General features: G+C 41.6%; 1 protein-coding gene across 1 annotated transcript in view; it reads right to left on the reverse strand.

Annotated features, from left to right (window-relative positions):
* Positions 1-2102: 2102 nt before the first annotated feature.
* LOC123514156 (outer dynein arm-docking complex subunit 2-like) overlaps positions 2103-20414 on the reverse strand; it is a 20506-nt gene continuing 2194 nt past the window's right edge. Inside the window, exons 2-4 of the mRNA XM_045271806.1 lie at positions 18144-18253; positions 2967-3078; positions 2103-2312 (exon numbers count right to left, since the gene is read on the reverse strand). Of these exons, the coding sequence (XP_045127741.1) occupies positions 2169-2312; positions 2967-3078; positions 18144-18253 (366 nt within the window). The 3' untranslated portion in view covers positions 2103-2168. The remainder of the gene's footprint in view (positions 2313-2966; positions 3079-18143; positions 18254-20414) is intronic.

The raw sequence follows: 20414 nt of genomic DNA on the forward strand, positions 1-20414 counted from the left end.
ACCATCCTGGTGAACTAGCCTTCAACTTTGCTATCCTCCATGACTTTGAGCAACTGGTGCAACACCCTAGGGTACTTGTAATTTTGTCCATCTTGGAGATACGCTCAACATTCTTGACATTTTCCTTACCTTTAATCCTTCTGCTTATGCTGTTGCCCTATTTTGGGGGGGGGCTCCTCTGATCACAATCCCATATCTGTATCTTGTCCTATTTCTCCAATCCCTCCTCAGGATTCCCTAAAGCAGAGATGTCTTGTGTTTCGCCTGTACCAATTGGGGGAGCTGAGGAGGTATTATGCTGATTTTCCTTGGAATGGTTACTGCTTCCATGTTAGAGACGTATCTCTTTGTGCTGAATGCATAACAGAGGTGATGATGTCTGACATGGAGGCATACATTCTTGTTCTTTCTTAACCTAAACCTTCCAAACCTTGGTTTAATACAACTTGTTTTTGTTCTATGCATGATAGCGAGGGTGCCCACAAAAGGTACTTGAGCCTTTCATCACCTGATTCTCATTTGCTTTTTAATTCTACTTGGAATCATGCCAAGTCTGTTCTTCAGTTTGCCAAACACTCCTTCATTAATATAAAATGTCAAAATCTTTTGAAATCCAACTCCCCTCAAGATCTCTGGCCTCTGGCCAAAAATGTCTCCAACTACTTTATTTCTACATCTTTCCCTCCTCTATTTCATCATGATGGCACCACTGCTATCACATCTGTCTCTAAAGTTGAACTCTTCTCTCAAATCTTTTCTAATAACTTTACTTTGGATTATCCTGGACTTGTCCCTCCTTCTCCCTCTGACTTCCCTCATGCCCTCATTGCTTTAAACCCTTGGAAGGCTTATAGACCTTGATGGGGTCCCTCATATTGTTTTCAAAAGCTCCACCTTGCCTGGCCAAACTCTTCCAGCTGTCTCTCAACTTGTACTTTTCTTTCTTGCTGGAAGTTTGCCTACATTCAGCCTGTTCTTAAAAAGAACGACTGTTTTAATCCTTCAAATTACTGCCCTATAGCTTTAATCTCTTGCTTTTCTAAAGTCTTTGAATCTATCCTCAATAGGAAGATTCTTTATCATCTGTCACTTCACAATCTTCTATCTGATCATCAGTATGGCTTCCATCAAAGCCGCTCTACTGGTGATCTTCTTTACTGAGTCTTGGTCATCCACTTTTAGAAATTTTGGTGAAACTTTTGTTGTTGCCTTAGACATATCAAAGGTTTTCCATATAGTCTGACACAAAGCTTCAATCTCAAATCTACCCTCCTATGGTTTCCATCTTTCCTTCTCCAACTTTATCTCAAGTTTCCTCTGACCGTTTTATTGCTACTTTCATAGATGGCCACTGTTCACCTAAATCTATTAACAGTGGTGTTCCTCAGGATTCTGTCGTATCACCCTCTTTCACGGCGTCCCTTTGTACAAGGGCCTTATCCGCCCCAGTGTGTAATAGTCTACATAGGGTGAAATCAAAAGCTTTTCGTCTCATCACTTCCCCTCCTCTGACTAACTGTCTTCAACCTTTTTCTTACCGCCGAAATGTTGCATCTCTTTCTATCTTATATCGCTATTTTCATGCTAACTGTTCTACTGATCTTGCTAACTGCATGCCTCTCCTCCTCCTGTGGCCTCGCTGTACAAGACTTTCTTCTTCCTCTCATCCCTATTCTGTCTAACTATCTAACGCAACAGGTAACCAGTACTCTCAATCATTCATACCTTTCACTGGAACTCCCTCCCTGCATCTGTATTTCCGACTTCCTACGACTTGTCTTCTTTTAAGAGGGAGGTTTCGAGGCATTTGCTCCCTAAGTTTGGCTGACGCTTTTCCTCTTTGTAGAGAGGCCCTGGGCTTTTTTTTTTTTTTTGCCCTTGGTTGGCCTCTTTCACACACACACACACACACACACACACACACACACACATATATATATATATATATATATATATATATATATATATATATATATATATATATATATATATATATATATATATATATATATATATATATATATATATATATACACACACACACACACACACACACACACACACTATAACAAATTAACTGTGTATGCTCTTTTTTTTCGGAAAACATGTTTGCTCTCATAATTATTCTAACTTTTTTTTTTTTTCGACCAAACTCTCAGTAGCAGAGCTCACCGCCTAGAGGAAGGACGTGCCTTGCTGCTACGGGAGTGAGCCTGACAGCGACGTAATGCCAATAAGCGAATGTTGCGCAAACAGTCGGCCGCCGCCTCCTGAACTACATCATCTTCAGATCCCAGCATTTCCAGAAGAAGCTGGAAAATAAGATATTAGGGTATGTCATGCGGTTATTTTACTCTCTCTCTCTCTCTCTCTCTCTCTCTCTCTCTCTCTCTCTCTCTCTCTCTCTCTCTCTCTCTCTCTCTCTCTCTCTCTCTCTCTCTCTCTCTCTCTCTCTCTCTCTCTCTCTCTCTCTCTCTCTCTCTCTCTCTCTCTCTCTCTCTCTCTCTCTCTCTCTCTCTCTCTCTCTCTCTCTCTCTCTCTCTCTCTCTCTCTCTCTCTCTCTTCTCTCTTCTATCTTTTCATCTTTTCAAAGATTATAGAAATCGATTGAACTAAATATATTGAAGACGATAGAACTAAACAAATATTTCAATGAAAATAACTATAAAAAATAATTGCGTTTTCTTTGGTTGAGGATTTAGAATCAAATGCTGACATAAAAAAGACAAGCAGAGAAAACCTGCTTTTCTCTCCTGGTGAAGTGAACAATTTGTGGCTAACCACCCATGAGGCAAAATTGTGTTCATCTTTTCATTGTTTTCATAATCCAGTACATAAAGAACGCATCCTTCATAAATACATAGAGAAAATACAATATAAGGGACATTGCAATGGAAATTTACCTACGTTATAATTAGTGTTTAATGGACACTTGAATAGATCTTCTGCTTTGCTGAATTACTCACCGGCACGGCACCGCTCTGATGGAGCGTAACACAGTTCTCTGGTTCTAGAGAAAGGCGATGTAATGCTCGGCAGGTTGGCCTCCTAATGGTGCTGTCGTCTGTTTCAAGGTATCTGGAAGATGCAGGCTGACTCAGTACACACACACACACACACACACACACACACACACACACACACACTTGCTGTGTTTGTGTAATTCACCTCGGTCGTCTGCTGGTCACCCAGTCAGTCTTCCCCATTACGGAGCGAGCTCAAAGCTCATAGACCGATCTTCGGGTGGGACTGAGACCACAACACACTCCACACACCGGGAAAGCGAGGTCACAACCCCTCGAGTTACATCCCGTACCTATTTATTGCTAGGTGAACAGGGGCTACACATTAAGAGGCTTGTCCATTTGCCTCGCCACCTCCGGTATTCGAACCTGGACCCTCCCGAGTGTGAGTCGAGCGTGCTAACCACTACACTACGCGGTGTGTGTGTGTGTGTGTGTTTCACTGTTTGATCTGCTGCAGTCTCTGACGAGACAGCCAGGCGTTACCCTACGGAGCGAGCTCAGAGCTCATTATTTCCGATCTTCGGATAGGCCTGAGACCAGGCACACACCACACACCGGGACAACAAGGTCACAACTCCTCGATTTACATCCCGTACCTACTCACTGCTAGGTGAACAGGGGCTACACGTGAAAGGAGACACACCCGGCCGGGGAATCGAACCCCGGTCCTCTGGCATGTGAAGCCAGCGCTCTAACCACTGAGCTACCGGGCGTGTGTGTGTGTGTGTGTGTGTGTGTGTGTGTGTAATTCACCTCGGTCGTCTGCTGGTCACCCAGCCAGTCTTCCCCATTATGGAGCGAACTCAAGAGCTCATAGACCAATATCTTTGGGTAGGACTGAAACCACATCAACACACAACACAACACACACCGGGAAAGCGAGGCCACAATCCCTCGAGTTACATCCCGTACCTATTTACTGTTAGGTGAACAGTACAGGGGCCACACATTAAGAGGCTTGCCCATTTGCCTCGCCGCCCGGGGACTCGAACCCGGCTCTCTCGATTGTGAGTCGAGCGTGCTAACCACTACACTACTCTGCATACAATTAACGAATTTAACAGAATCTCTTTGTAATTCAGTGTTTGATCTGCTGCAGTCTCTGACGAGACAGCCAGACGTTACCCTACGGAACGAGCTCAGAGCTCATTGTTTCCGATCTTCGGATAGGCCTGAGACCAGGCACACACCACACACCGGGACAACAAGGTCACAACTCCTCGATTTACATCCCGTACCTACTCACTGTTAGGTGAATAGGGGCCGGGGAATGATCCGGTCCTCTGGCTTCTGCCAGAGGACCGTGTGTGTGTGTGTGTGTGTGTGTGTGTGTGTGTGTGTGTGCAGAGTGGATTGTTATTCTGAGTACACTGTTCAGTAATGTGTTTTTCTCTGCATCATATACCTGAGTCTTGGACTAAATCTGCGATGTTTACACTATTCAAGAAGGGAAATAGAATGGATGCAAATAACAATCGAGGAATAACTATAATCAACTGTTTGGCGAAGCTTTACATGTTTTTTTCTGTGATAAGCTAAATCTTTTGTTTCGTCCCCTCAGGGAGGAAACCAGTCAAGAGAAAATGGGGTTTAACTGAGCACTATCACCACCCTGTGGTTTCTGACAGCCACGGCTAAACGTAAGAGAAGAAACTGTTTTTGTAACTTTTGTACCTACTCTTCTCAAAGACATGCGTTCTGGTCCCTCGGAATATTCTCTTTAAAGTATCTAAACAAAGAGGATGTGGTAAAGTGATGTTATCGTATCGTGTGACGCAGTGAACGTGTCATTGGCGTAGCGGTGATGACTACTACACTGGGAGTCAGGCAAGGCTCGCCCACCTTTTGCTTCCTGTTCGTGGTGTTTCTTAATGAGTTTAAGATGGTAAAAAAAAAAAAAAAAAAAAATGTGTCAGAATGAGGAATTCTTTCAGTGGCTATGATGTTGTTAGCAGCCTCAAAGACGAATATAACAAGGAAAATTGAAATGCTGCATGAAAGTTAACCAATAGAAGACAATTTCTTTTTCTTATAAACGGTTGTGATGGTGCTGCTGAATCAATGCGTTTTAATAACTTTATAGTAAATTCCTGTAGCTACCAGTTACCTATATTTAGGGTCTCCTTTCACATTTTATTGGTCTGTGTTCGGCAATGTAAATGCATACAAAAAGCAAACTATGTCAGGTTCTAAAATATGGGAATTTTCTTCAGAAAAATAACGACATCACGGTTGTTGTGGAGAAGCGCGTACTGGATACTGTACTACTCGTATGTCCTCTCTGATTTATGGTTGCGTGTTATGGCTCGGTGCAAATGTTAAACCAGTCATAAAGTAAATAAAACAGCTGTTAGGAGTGAGAGAATTTGATCTGCTACGTAGAGTTAGGTCACCCAAGTATGGATGACCTTGTAAAGCAGAAGCAGCATAATATAAATTCTTGGACAGAATGTGGAAGGAGCGGCGAGAGCTTGATGATGATCCCCTTACATTAGTTATACGAGTAAAAATGGTAAGAAATACATATACGAATGCACCTGCAGCAACACTCAAATAGTTTTCTAAACAGTGCAGCGTCTACAGACGATGACAAGAATGTAATAGCATTTATAAACATAAACATACAATTAATGAATTTAACAGAATCTCTTTCACGGGTTTTCGAGTGAGTGGCCACAATCTGGCCACAGACAGGTCGATGGAACAAGCAGGGCAGTGGTCGCCTACCAATGAAAGAGCGCTCTTGTATGTGTGTGTGTGTGTGTGTGTGTGTGTGTGTGTGTGTGTGTGTGTGTGTGTGTGTGTGTGTGTGAGAGCAGAAAAGTTGCTGCATCTCATAAGGGTATTTTTTTTTTATTTAGGCCTAATACCCTGGCGTGGGTATTAGGCCATTTAAATTTTATTGATTTTTATTTTTTGTTCATTTAATTTAAGAATTTTTTTATTGTAATTTATTTATTTACTAATTTTTCTTATTTTCAAATATCAACATTATGTACATCACATTCACTTTCATACACGCTTTATTCATACAGGGATCCTATACCTATCTCAAACTATTGCCCTTTGTCAGGGCATGGGGAAGGGAAGGATAACTCACAATCACACAGGGTGGCTACATAGCATCACTACGTATTGCATATATACATGAAGGGAAAATATTCACATCACATCACGCAAGAGTGAAATCATAAACACTTTCATACTTTTATTTACATAAATATATAGAATAAATACATAGAATAAATAACATAATATATACACATAAATCACAACTCTCTGATTAAATTGGCCTCAGTCAGGTAAATCATCAGTCTATCGACCACATCCGGGTGTTCATCACCCAGGAGGGTGGTTTTGCGTTAGCGACCCCGGCAATACGCCGCCAAGGGCCGCCTCTCCTCACGATAACGCACACAGTGAAGCAGGATGTGCTCGACAGAGAGAGTGACATTACAGCTGGAACACTGTGGTGGGAAGGCGTTGGCTATGTAGGGGAGCATGTGGGTGGGGAGGGTGCAGCCCATCCTGAGGCGTGCGAGGACCACCTCCTCCCGCCTTGTGGGGCGATTGGAGGAGGCCCACTCGCCCAGGATAGGTTTGGTGGTGTGGAGGTGGAGGTTGTCCCAGTGACTCTGCCACAGGAGTTTTGCTGATGATTTAACAACTGAGAGACATGACTGCAGATCCCGACGGAGGTTCCACGCTCCCTCGAGCTCTGCAGCAGACCGAGCTAGCATGTCAGCCTGTTCATTCCCGCGTATACTGGAATGTCCAGGCACCCAAACCAGTGAGAAGGATTTATGACATGAATTCAGCTTATTAATGATGTTGCCCTGGATTTCATTTGTATCCGTGCGGCCGGACTCTATTGCCTGAAGGGCTGACATAGAGTCCGAAAAAATGACAATTGAATTATGAATTGAATTTAAAGCATAATCTATGGCTTTGTCAATAGCAAAAATTTCAGCAGAAAACACCGATGTATGGGTAGGCAGCCGGAACCTGAGGGCACATTCACACGACCACACACTTGCACCCACACATTCACCTGTCTTGGAGCCGTCTGTGTAGAGATGTAGGGATGGAGGGAGGCCAGCGACGAGGGCTCGGAAGTGGTGTTGGAGCTCCACCTCGGTAACCACAGCCTTCTTCCCCTGAAGCCAGTTGATGTTGAAGGTGGTGGTGGGAAGTTTCCATGGGGGAAGGGTGGGCAGCACGAGCTGGTCCGCATCGTCCAGTCTCACGCCCGTTTGCTGGCAGAGCGTGTGTAGTCTGACTGAGACTGGACGGCGGACCGCATTGTGGAGGTGGTGGTGCTGCCATATAATCTTGTTTGCTGTGTTACCGAGGGAGCTTTCCGAGCCGCTTTTATCCCATGAGATAAAAGGAGGGCGTCGCGACGTAGTTGTAGCGGTGGTGTATTGGCCTCAACCTCCATCCGCGCCACACGAGTGCAGCGCAGGGCTCCAAGACACATTCGCACACATTCATTCTGCAGTACATCCAATCTCCTCAGTGTTGGTTCCGACGCAGACCCATACACCAGTGAGCCATAGTCTAAATGAGAACGAATTAAGGACTTGTACACCATTAATAAAGATTTTCTGTCTGCTCCCCATGAAGTACCAGAAAGGTATTTGAGGACATTGATCTTTTACGACAACGAATGAGCAATTCATTAACATGAGTCTTCCAATTGAGTCTGCTATCAAAATGCAGACCCAAGAACTTGACTGAATTTTGAAACGGTATCGGTTGGCCTTGAAGAGTTAATTGCAAATCAGGTACGTTACGTCTAGTGAAAACAACACCGATACACTTAGCAACGGAAAACTTAAATCCCCATAGCGAGGCCCAATGCTGGACGGAATCAAGAGCATCCTGAATCTGCCTCGCCGAGAACTGTACGTTAGGCGAAGAGTGCCATAACGCACAGTCGTCGGCATACAATGAGTATTTAAGATTCCTGGGGACGGGAGTTGTTGACAGAATATCATTAATCATTATACAAAATAAAATGGGACTAAGAACACTACCCTGCGGCACCCCGTTCTCCTGAAGAAAATTATAAACAAAAATGGGCAAGTTATCTCTGAAGCCATGAGCGTAGAGTTTCATGAGGATACCGTGTCGCCATGTCATGTCGAAGGCTTTGTGGATGTCTAGAAACACCCCTATCAGGAATTCTTTTTTGGCAAATGCCTCTGAAATGCAATGCTCTAGGTGTGTTAGGTGATCCATCGTGCCTCGGTACTTCCGAACATCCGACTGTTGATCACCTAACAGACCCTTCGCTTCTAAAACAAAAAGTAGCCTTCGCTTTACCATACGTTCCATGACCTTACATAGACAGCTCGTGAGCGCAATAGGACGAAACGCACTGGGGTCCGTAAGGCGTCCAGTCTTTTTGGGGATTGGGATGGTGTGGCGAAGTGCCAAGACTGAGGGAAAGTGTGGTGGTCCATATTCTATTGTAGAGCGTTAATAATTTTGAAAGGGAGTGGTGGCCGAGATTTTGTAACATGATATATGAAATATTGTCTGGACCAGGACTGGAGCCTTTACAGGATTTCAGGGCAAAGAGGAGTTCATCCAACGTAAACTCTGTGTTGTAGTCTGAGTTTACGCCTCCTGTGGCAAAGTTTGGGACAGTGAGTTCTGCAGCCTCCTTCCTTGGAAGGAAGGTAGGGTCATAATAAGTTGTGCTGCTGGCCTGATGGAATTGGTGGGCTATGGCATTTGCTATTTCTGTTTTGTTATCAATTATAATATCATTTATTTTAAGGGTGTGATAGGAATATATGGTTTTCTGTTATTTAAAATATTTATTGTTTGCCATACTTTGGAGAGAGGAGTGGTGCGGTTAACAGATGATATGAATTGTCTGAATGAGTCTTTCTTTGCATTACGGATGACTTTCCTTGCCTGAGCCCTTGCCTTTTTATAGGCTATGAAATTTGCTTGACTGGGCTGCTGGCTGAAGTACCTGTATCGTCTATTGCGCTCACGAAGTGCTTGTCGGCAATCCGTTGTCCACCATGAGACTCCATGCTTAGTGTAAACTGCAGAAGTCTTCGGAATACAAGCCTCAGCGGCGTGTAATATGGATTGTGTTGCGTTGCTGACCATCGTGTCAATGTCCTCGCCAGATATATCCACGTCGGCAACCCCACGGAAGATTGCCCAGTCTGCTCTCTTGAAATTGAACTTGGGAGGGCGGGGGGTGGGCGGGATGTCGCGTGCATAAGAGATGCAGATGGGCAGATGGTCACTTCCGTGGGAGTCGTCGATGACTTCCCAGGAGAAGTCAGGGAGTATATTTGGCGAGAGCAATGACAGATCAATGGCAAACGCATTACCAGTCCGATCATCTACATGAGTCGCGCTTCCATCGTTCAGAAGACAGAGGTTTGTCTGTAACAGTATGTTTACTATCTGCTCCCCACGTACACTTGACCTCTCACTTCCCCATCGTTGATGATGGGCGTTAAAGTCGCCAACAACTAGCTTGTTGCCCAGAAGCTGGCTAATTAAGGATGTAATGTCATCTTCAACAATGGAGGTATTGAGAGGCAAGTAGAGGGAACAGATAGCCAGATACGCTGATCCTGCAGTCTCGTCTCTTGTAGACAAATAACGGACGGTCTGTGTATGTTCACTAAAAGTGACAAATATGGATCTTTTTTTTACATTAGCAACATTTCCAATATTAGCATCAATTACTTTCTTTATGATAAAAGAATTAACAGACTTATGTGACCGGAGTAAGACTTGTGTCAGATGTCGGGTATTTTCGTCACTACGGGAATTTGTAGTCAGACAACCAAAAGGAAGACATGTTAGAGAGGTTTTGAGAGTTGAGATAGCAATTTCAGGAGCAACGAGAAAGAATGCAGCAAAAACTAAAGGAATAAATACCGAAATATGGAGAAAAACAAGAGAGAAAGCAACAAGAACTGAAGAATCAGCTGCAGACAATACAGGAAAAAATAAATGAACAGCAAAGAGAACTGCAGGGAGAATTACGGTTGAGGCTGCAGGAACAGTTGCAAGGCATACGAGAAGAAAACAAATCACTGCAACAAGAAATGATGGAAAAGGCTGCAAAAATAGATCAACGCCTGAAGGAAGAATGAAGGAAGAACAGGCAAGAATGAATGAAGAAAAGGCAAGAACGAAGGTAAAACAGACAAGATTATGACAGCAACTGGAAGTTATGCAGGAGATGGTCCTAGGGGTGCAGGAGACATCTTACCAGGAGGCAAAGGAGGCGGATGATAAAGTGAGTTTTATAAGTTACAAAGTATGTGCCCTTGAAAACTGTTTGATTGAAAGCAAGCAGCTAGTGCCTATGGAGTATAGTTGTGCCTCCAATCGGATTTGTTAAAACGCTGTGGAAGTAGTTTGATTCCAAATACACCTGAGCTTATGTCTACCAAAAGTGCCGTCTATCCCATTACCAGTGCCATAAGGCATGTGTTGATGCCAATTAAGAATATGTTAGTATGTCCTTGATGTACTGCCCGTGCTCCGTTTTCTGTAAAACATTCTATTTATAGAATCAGTTTAGCTGGCTTGAGGTGACGTCACGTCTTCCCCTCAGTTCTCGCTCGCCGTACGCCTTAGGTGACACGCTGGCTCCAGCCTCTCTTTTGCTCGCCTATACCTGTTGTGTCTTATGATACTATTAAATACACGTTCATAATGGACTCAGGTGTATCCATGCTACCCCTGCTTAAGGACAACTACCACAAGAAGAAGCCCCATGAGTTTGACGGTAAGGTTTCCTGGGGAACCTATATAGCATAATTTAAGATGTTGGCAGGATGGAATGGATGGGATGGTGAGTAGAGTGCAGTACAGTTGGTTAGCAGTCTCCAGGGTGCAGCGTTGGAGGTTCTCATGCAGCTTGACAGCACGGCAAGGCACCTACTACGTAGAGGCTAGCACAAGCGTTTGATCTGCGGTATGGGACTAGATACAAAGATGAAGTCTCTAGGGCATTGGTTCCCAACCTGGGGGTAAATTACCCCCTGGGGGTAATTTAGCAATTTTTCGGGGGTAATGGAGGGGTGACAGAACCACGAAGCCAAGAATTCCTCAACTAGCTTCAAATATGCAACTCCAACCATCTCACTGATGCTCTTGACATCTTTGGTAAGTCATTAGAGATGCAAAATGTACTAATACAATAAATAAAAGAAATTATCTCTAGTGTTTTAGTTTAGCCATATATATAAATGTTGACAACATTTTGTGAAAGGGGTAACATGCTTAATGTGGCATGCTAAATTGGGTAACAAGCTGAAAAAGGTTGGGAACCACTGCTCTAGGGTGAGGTTCCGGATCCACCAGGAGGCGTGGTGAGTCCCTGCAGGAGTTGGCTCAGGACCTGGGAAGCATGGCACACAAGGCTTACGTATACACGGGCTAACCTTGACCTGATAACGGTACTGCTATGTGACCAGTTCATCGACGCTTTGGACAGCCCCAACTAAAAATACAAGTAAAGCAGGCTAAATCATCATCCCTGCAGGAAGCTCTGGCCAATGCAATGGAGTTAGAGTTTGTCATGTTCCAGAGACAACTTGACTTTTGGCTTCATGGCACGAAAGGGCACAGTCAGCGAGCCAGACAAATTCAAAAGAGCATGCTGGTACTACGAGAAGGTGGGACACAAGAAAGATGATTGCTACAAAAGGAATAGGGAATAAGATGATACAAGTCCAGAGGAGGACCACAATACTAGAACTGTGAGGAGAAGGGGCAGTCACCAAAATTACAGAACCCCTGGGAAGGACCTTATGCTCTTGGAGAACGCCTCTCAGACGTGATCTACAGAATTAGGAAAAGTGGGGGAGCACCAACAGCAGCAGCAGCGGAGAATGCCCAGAAGCCGGCCACGATTGATGAAGTTGAGAGCGACAGCACGTGTCATCCTCTGTCGAGGATGACACGTGAGGCAGCGATTAAGTTTTGGCAGATGTCATGGGACAACAACTAAAGGCAGACGACAGAGGCAACAATTAGCAAATGCAGCAGTCCTAAATGGAGTAGGCACAAACAACCAAGGTAATTACAAGACTATTATGTTTTTGATTGAGTTTTATGTTTGTACAGTTCTGTAGATGTGTTGGCAAGACACACTTTGAGGGAAGGATAGTGTTATGCCGAGAAGAACTTGGGAAAACTCTCAGGAATACTAGACGGAGTTGTGTTTTATCCTGGCTTGCTCCCTGCCGCAGGTAGGCGGAACGTAGGTAGTATAACATTGTTCTGTGTGGTTTGATCTTTTATTTGTTTATTATAGAACTGTGGCTCTTATTTATGAGACGAAAATGATCAAGGAGATTCTGTAATGTAGTAGAATTACCTAGATGTAATAGATATGGTATAAAAAGAGGTAATGAGCCAACAAGAATTAGTATGAAGCATTAATTAGAGTCTGTAACAAGCCTGTTAGGAGGGAGAAGAGTCAGAGAAGAGTTAGTGAGAAGATGAGTAATAAGAGCAGAGAATGTTGGACTCGCTGCTATTGTATCCAGTTTTCTTGGATAAGGAATGAAACATCATAGATTCTGCCCAGAGTATCCTTCTCCACGGATTTTTACTAGTCTCTTGGTGACGACACGGCAGTAAACGAACGCTTTGTGTGAGGAAGTCACACAGATATTTACGTGCTCGTAATAATAATAATACCAACTTTCCTACTGTTATTTTCATATAGTTTCAGTGTAATATATACATAGTGCATATTCATAAGATATCATATATATACGTAAATCACAGCTCTCTGATCAAGTTGGTCTTAGTGAGGTCTATCTACGTCAATCTATCTACCACATAGGAAGGTGTTGGCTATATATATTAGGAACATATTGATAGGAATTACGTAGTCCAGTAGTCAGTCAATAAATTAACATATGCTCGATGTCAGATTACTTGGGGTTCGGGTAGATGGTCTTATAACTCAGAGTTCATAATGAGACAAAGGTTGAGAACCGTTGGTTGGTGCTCTCTTAGGCTCTACAGCAGACAAAGCCAACATGTTGAATTCATGTTGTAAATCCTTCTCATTGATATGAATGCCTGTTTATAGGTATTGGAATATCCAGGCATCCAAATCAATGAGAAGGATTTACATGAGTCCAATTTATCAATAATGTTGCCCTGGATTTCATTTATATCCGTGTGGTCAGACTCTTTCGCTGGAGGGCTCTCGATGAAAAAGAAAAATATATCATTGAATAATAAGGTGAATAATTTATAGTCTTGTCAATAGCAAAAAGTTTGCCAGAAATCACTGATGTAAAGATAGCGCAGTCGGAACCTGAAAGCACACTCACACGACCACACACTGGTATTCACACATTCATTCGTCTTAAAGTCGCCAATGTATATAGATATACGGGTGAATGGAGACCAGCAGAGAAGGCCTGGAGGCTTTGGTGGAGCTCCGCCTTGATAACAACATTCTTTCCAGGGAACCAGTTAATAGTGAAGGTAGTGGTTGTCTCATCATCCATGGGAGAAGGATGGTCAGCATGTAAAGGTCCTCGTCATCCAGTTAGATGTCTTGCAGTTTTGAAGCAACTGGACAACAGACCGCAGGATGGATGGAGGTGGTTATGATCTTGCTTACTCCGTTACTGAGGGGAGCTTTCAGGGCGACTTTTATTCCATAGAATACGGTCGGTGGTATTTTGGCCTCTACCTCCATATGGCCCAAGACACATTCCTACACATTCATTGTGGGGTACATCCAGCCTCCTCAGGGTTGGTTCCAACGCAGATCCATACACCAGTGAGACGTACATAGTCAAAGTGAAAGCGAATAAAGGACTTATACACCAGTGATAAATCTTTACTTTCTGCTCCACACAGAGTATCTGAAAGATGCTAAAGGACAGAATTTTTTCATGGCAACTGGTAAGCAATTCATAAATATGAGTGTTCCAATTGAGTCTGTTGTCAAAATACAATCTCACGAATCTGACTGATTTCTAGACGGTGTCGGCTGGCCTTGAAGAGTTATTTTTAATTATGTACGTCACGTCTAACAACAAGACCGATTCACTTAGGGGCACTGAAAACTTAAATTCACAAAGAGAAGCGCAGTGTTGGATGGAGTCAAGAGCAGCTTGAATCTGCCCTTCTAAGAATTGTGCGTTAGACAGAGTGCCATATCGCACAGTGGTCAGCATACAATGTGTATTTAAGATTCCTGGGGATGGGAGTTGGCAACAGAATATCATTGATTATAATACAAAATAAAATGGAACTAAGAACACTTCCCTGTGGCACCCCGTTTTTCCAGAGGAAAACGTCCGAGATAATGTTATCAGCAAGTTTGACTGAGAATGTTCTGACCTGAGCAAAATTGTGAACAAAAACAGGCAAGTTAGCTCTAAAGCCAAGAGCATAGTTTCATGAGAATATCGGGCTGCCATATCATGTCGAAAGCTTTGTGGATGTCCAGATGTGATGAATGATTTTTTTTGGCAAATGGCTCTAAAATTAAATGCTTCTAATCTGTTTGGTGATCCATCATGCCCCAGTACTTGCGAAAACCCAACTGCCAATCACCTAACAAACCGCTCGCTTCTAAAACAAAAGGGACCTTCGGTATATCATATGTTCCATGTCATTACATAGACAGCTCGTGGGGTGTAATAAGACAAACCACACTGAGGTCTGTAAGACATCCAGTCTTTTAAGTAATTGAGATAACATGAGCAAAGTGTCAGAAATGAAGGAAGGTGTAGGTTGCTCAGATTCTATTGCAAAGGTGTAATATTTTTGCATAGAAACTATGGCTGAAATGTTGCAACATGATGTAAGAAATATCATCTGGATCAGGACTGGAGTGTTTACAAGATTTCAGGGCAAAAAGAAGTTCATCGAATGTAAACTCTGTGTTATAATCCGAGTTTACGTCCCCTGTCGCAAAGTTTGGGACAGCAAGTTCAGCTACTTCCTTATGGGGAAGGAAGGCAGGTCATAACTTATAAGAGGCAGTGCCTTTTGCTTGGTGAAAATGGTAAGCCATCGGATTTGATATGTTGGTTTGGTTGCTTACGGTGATATTATTTACTTTGAGGGTTGTTATGGGATTAATTTTATTTTATTTATTTATTTATTTATTTTTTTTTTTTGTTATTTAAAATGTTTATGTATGTCCCAACTCTTATGTGTGCAGTTCACTGTTGATATTAACTGTCGAAATGAATCTTTCTTTTTAGTACATATGACTTTCCTTGCCTGAGCCCTTGCCTTTTTTATAGGTTATTTGCTTAACTGGGCTGAATGCTTATATCGTATATTTCGCTCATTAAGTGCTTGTCGGAATCCATTGGGCACCATGAGACTCCATGCTTAATGTAAACCGGAGAAATCTTCGAAATATAAGCCTAGGTCGTGTTTGATGTGGATTGTGTTGCATTGTTGAGCATAGACACTATGGCATAGAGTCAATGTCCTTGCCAGATGTATCCACGTCGGTAACTCCACAGAAGGCTACCCAGACTGCTTTCTTGGAATTAAGCTTGGAAAAATATGGGGGATGGGGAGAGATTTCACATGTATACGTTCCAAAGCTGGATGTTGCATACATGTGCACAATGACTTGACTTGCTCTCGTGTCCATGCTCTTGAATTTTCCGAGTTTTCCATCATCTGGCTTCGATTCAAAAGTCACTTTCTAACTAGATTTATCTGCGCTGTTTATCTCACCCTAACTCCACTAACTGTAACAAATTCTTTGATAATTTAACATCTGAAGTGGAGCACATTCTGTCTCTCTACCCTTTCGCGAAGTTCTCATCCTTGGAGATTTCAGTGTTCACCACCAGCTTTGGTTTTCCTCTCCCTTCACTGACCATTTTGGTGAAATAGCCTTCAACTTTGCTATCCTTCATGACCTAACTGACATGACCTGACCTGACTGACTGTCTTCAGCCTCTTTCTCACCGCTGGAATGTTGCATTTCTTTCTATCTTCTACCGCTATTTAAATGCTAACTGCTCTTCTGTTCTTGCTAACTGCATGCCTCCCCTCCTCCTCTGGCCTCGCTGCACAAGACTTTATTCCTCCTCTCATTCTTATTCTGTCCAACTCTCTAATGCAAGAGTTAACTAGTACTCTCAATCATTTATACCTTTCTCTGGTAAACTCTGGAACTACCTGCCTGCGTCTGCATTTCCATCTTCTTATGACCTTTAAGAGGGAGGTTTCAAGACATTCTTGGTTAATCCTTTCGGATCTGTAAGGGGACTGGCGACTGTGTGGGTCTTTTTTTTTTTTTTGTTACCCTTGGTCAGTTTTCCCCTATTACATAAAAAAATGTTTGTCATTTCCGTGTGAAGTTATTGATGATTTCCAAGGAAAAGTCAGGTGGTATATCTGTCAAATGCAAAAAACAGATCTATAGCAGACATGTTACCAGTCTGGTCATCTACACGAGTCACACTTCCGTCGTTCAGAAGATAGAGTTTGTCTGTAATAATATATTAATTATCTGGTCCCCACGTACCATTATTACCTTACTTCCTCATTGTTGATGATGGTCTCTGGTATGGAAGCTGGATAATAAGTGATATAATATCTTCATCAACAATAGGGGCATTAGGAGGTAAGTAGAGGGAACGCATAGCGGCTATCCATTCACATATCAGGTTATCCAATAGCCTGATATGTGTTGTTGAATCCTGCACTCAACAAAATTCCCAAAAGATATATTCAACGTCACTTCTGTCTGTGTCGTGCTTTGTGCGCGTATATGGCCTTTGTACGGTCGCTCAAAGTGACAAATATGGATCTTTTTCCGAATACTTCTGCACTTCTGCAGTTTCACTGTACCATTATGGCCTAAGAGGTGTGGTGTCGGCGGTTTTTCTTATTCGTTTTGACCTGTTAGGCACTGCCAGGGAACCACTCTTTGGCAATGATAATGGTGACGTACATTAACTCATCAACAGTTAACTTCTCAGAGCTGATTAAGAGGGGGAAAGCGTGAGAATCCCTCTTTGAGGACGTGACCACCACGACGACAAGAAAAGGGCGTTGGCATTCAAGTTTTGTAAAACTTATTAATTAAAATTAACGGTCTTTTCTCCTTGCTTTAGCAGACAGAAACGGATCAGAGGAATTGATAGGAGTAGAGGCTTTGATAGTGATAGATGCAGATTTAGAGGTAGTATAGGCAGAAGTTGAGGGTGAAGCTGTGTTGGAATGGATGCAATAGGTGGCAGATGAGTTTGGATGACTTCAGTGCATATCTTTGGATGAAAAGACCATTAAATCGAATACATTAAATTTAATTAAATTTGAACACCAACGTTTCTGTTAACTCTTTGTGATAACTCTGGTTTCTGTCAACTTTTGCCTCTTTCCGTTCGCCTTTTTTCGTATGAATCGTCAAACGTTAACAATTCGTATCCACGGAGGAAAGCCATCATTAATCTTTGTTGTCAAATGAAAAACCAGTTTGATAGTATAAGAAATAGAGTAAGTAAATCTTTTTTTTATTGACAATATAACCTAAATAAAAAAAAATATAAATCTAAAGAACTTGGCCAGTATCCAAGATTCCTATTGTGCATGTGTGAATTACAGAATATAACCTAAAAAGAAATGCAATGAATTGTCTAGATCTAGAACCTATAAAAGAAATGCAATGAATTGTCTAGATCTAGAACCTATAAAAGAAATGCAATGAATTGCCTGCAATTCCAAACTCTATATCTTTTAATGCAGCTAGATAGGAAACAACCTAAAGCAGAATTCAATACTCTATGAAGTGATATGTAGAATATAACAGAGTTTTGCATCACAAAATTTTGATTTAAAGCGATTGAAGTTAATCAATAAACTGGGTGTCTCCAAGCTTTTAACAGACTCGTCTTTCTTTTTTCAGTTTTATGTATTTATTAATTTTTATTTTTCTATTCATTTCATGACAGTACAATTCCATATTTTGAAATGTAACTCAAATAAGATTCCTAGTTAATGTCCAGTAATAAACCCTAGAATTATTCTCTAGTATTTCATACTGCTTCTCTTTTATAATTTCTAATACATGTGGCCATGTGTTAAAACACAAGAAGGCTAACTCACTGCACCAGCGGCGCCACTGCTCCCGCCTGCCCGAACAGTAGGCCGGTCTCCCGAGAAACACAGCAAGCGGCAATAGCCTCTGCGAGGAAAGGGCGAAGACTGTCGTTTTCCTGTAAAAGTAAATTTTGTCAATGAACGTTAACAGAAGACTTAGAATAGGGGAGGGATAGGACGCTGATTCGATTGGGAATAACGTTATATCACATATATATATATATATATATATATATATATATATATATATATATATATATATATATATATATATATATATGATTTATTAGAACAAGTATATCATTCATAATTAAAAATTATTTGATTAAAACTTGATCAAGTTCGATTATTTAGTTAGTCCACATATTATTTAAAGTATTTGATTAATTACGAGAAAGGGAAATTATATAAATATTTAAGATGAAAGTGCTGAGGAATTCTATAAATATTCAAAATTAGGATATCATTCCAGTCAAATAAATTCGTTCTAGGAACTAGATTTTAGAAAAAAAAAAAAGAGTTAATGGTATTGACTGCTCGCTGAAAAAGGATAAGAAAGCTATGAAAAATGCTGGTGCCAAATCGGTTAAGTGATCGGTATAAGCGTCGGTGAAAAGGTAAACCAGAAAACCCGTCCTGGTGGCCTCCACGGTGCTCAGTCACAGGTACTGATAGAACATTGCACCTTGCGCTCACGGCTCGAACCCGAATCTTCCTGAGGGCAGTTCCAAACCTGGTGAGAATGATCATTCATTAATCTCCCAAGAAATGTCCAGGTCCTAAAGGATCTCAAGGCGCCATCGACAAGGGTCACGTGCCAGGTGTCGCAAGACCCACGAAGGTGCACATCATCCTGACCACTGTCGTCAAATAGGCTGATCAATTGTAGCAATATATTTGAATTGAAGAACTTTCTTATCCTGCATGCTAAGGTTACATGAAAGATGTTGTCATGTTTGTTGATTGCTTCCTCACATCAGTATTATGTAATTGGAAATCAAATATAGTAGTGGTTAGGGATACGATACTCCTTTGTGAGTGAGGCAACTGTAGTTGGGCAGAATGGCGCATACGGTGAGTAACTGACTAAAGGTGCAGTTATACACATCAAGAAAACAAAAACGGACAGAACGGACAGCTTAACTCATTACCAAAGAAAATTTAAGTAAAAAAGAACAATGATACAAATTACTAGAAGCTTATTTTATGTGCATATATATATATATATATATATATATATATATATATATATATATATATATATATATATATATATATATATATATTAGTGTAGCCATGGAGTAAATATTCTGTCCTACTGACGATGGTAAAGGCATGAGCAACTTCAGCATTATTAAGTTTTGCTGTGTCTTTTCTATTTGTCTAATTAATTGTTTCTCTTGAACAGTAAGAGCCCCGATGAGCTATCCAAAAATAGTTTGTATGGGGGTGCTTTTATTCTAACGCAGTCTTTAAACAGTTTAATTATACAAGTCCTCTTCCTTGATCTCAGAAAACTGAGTTCAATGAGGAACATAACTGGAGGCTTGGAGGAAATGATGAGATGATCCACTAATTGAGAATTTAATCAGATTTAAGGCTACGAATTTTGTAGAAAGTAAAATTGAGGATTTAGAGAGCGTATAATAAATATAATAAATAATACCTTGAGTCATTATCTTGCGGACAATACAGCCGTAAACATATATGGTGACTCCCAGAGAGCGATTCCAAATCAATTTGTTTATCATTATCAAGATTTCACACGTAGGTCTTAGGAATTTAGAAGAACTTTGTCTGGTAGTGAATTTCATGGCAATTTTGATTTTAAGATTGTGTTGATGTTTATAATGTTCGTAGAGTAGCAGGAATAGCAGTGTGTGAATGCTCTTGTGCTATTGAAACACACACACACACACACACACACACACACACACACACACACACACGCCAAAGAGAGAGAGAGAGAGAGAGAGAGAGAGAGAGAGAGAGAGAGAGAGAGAGAGAGAGAGAGAGAGAGAGATATGCCGTATATACGGTTTACAGGATTATTCATTTCAAAAATAGATGTAGGAGCAACAGCAAAAGCAGCATTTGCTTCATGAACAGGAAGTGAAGTAGTAGTAGTAGTAGTAGTAGTAGTGGTAGTAGTAGTAGTAGTAGTAGTAGTAGTAGTAGTAGTAATAATAGTAGTAGTAGTAGTAGTAGTAGTAATAGTAGTTGTAGTAGTAGTAGTAGTAGTAGTAGTAGTAGTAGTAGTGATAGGAGTAATAGTAG

Source organism: Portunus trituberculatus, chromosome 37 (assembly GCF_017591435.1).
Source record: "Portunus trituberculatus isolate SZX2019 chromosome 37, ASM1759143v1, whole genome shotgun sequence".
NCBI lineage: Eukaryota > Metazoa > Arthropoda > Malacostraca > Decapoda > Portunidae > Portunus > Portunus trituberculatus.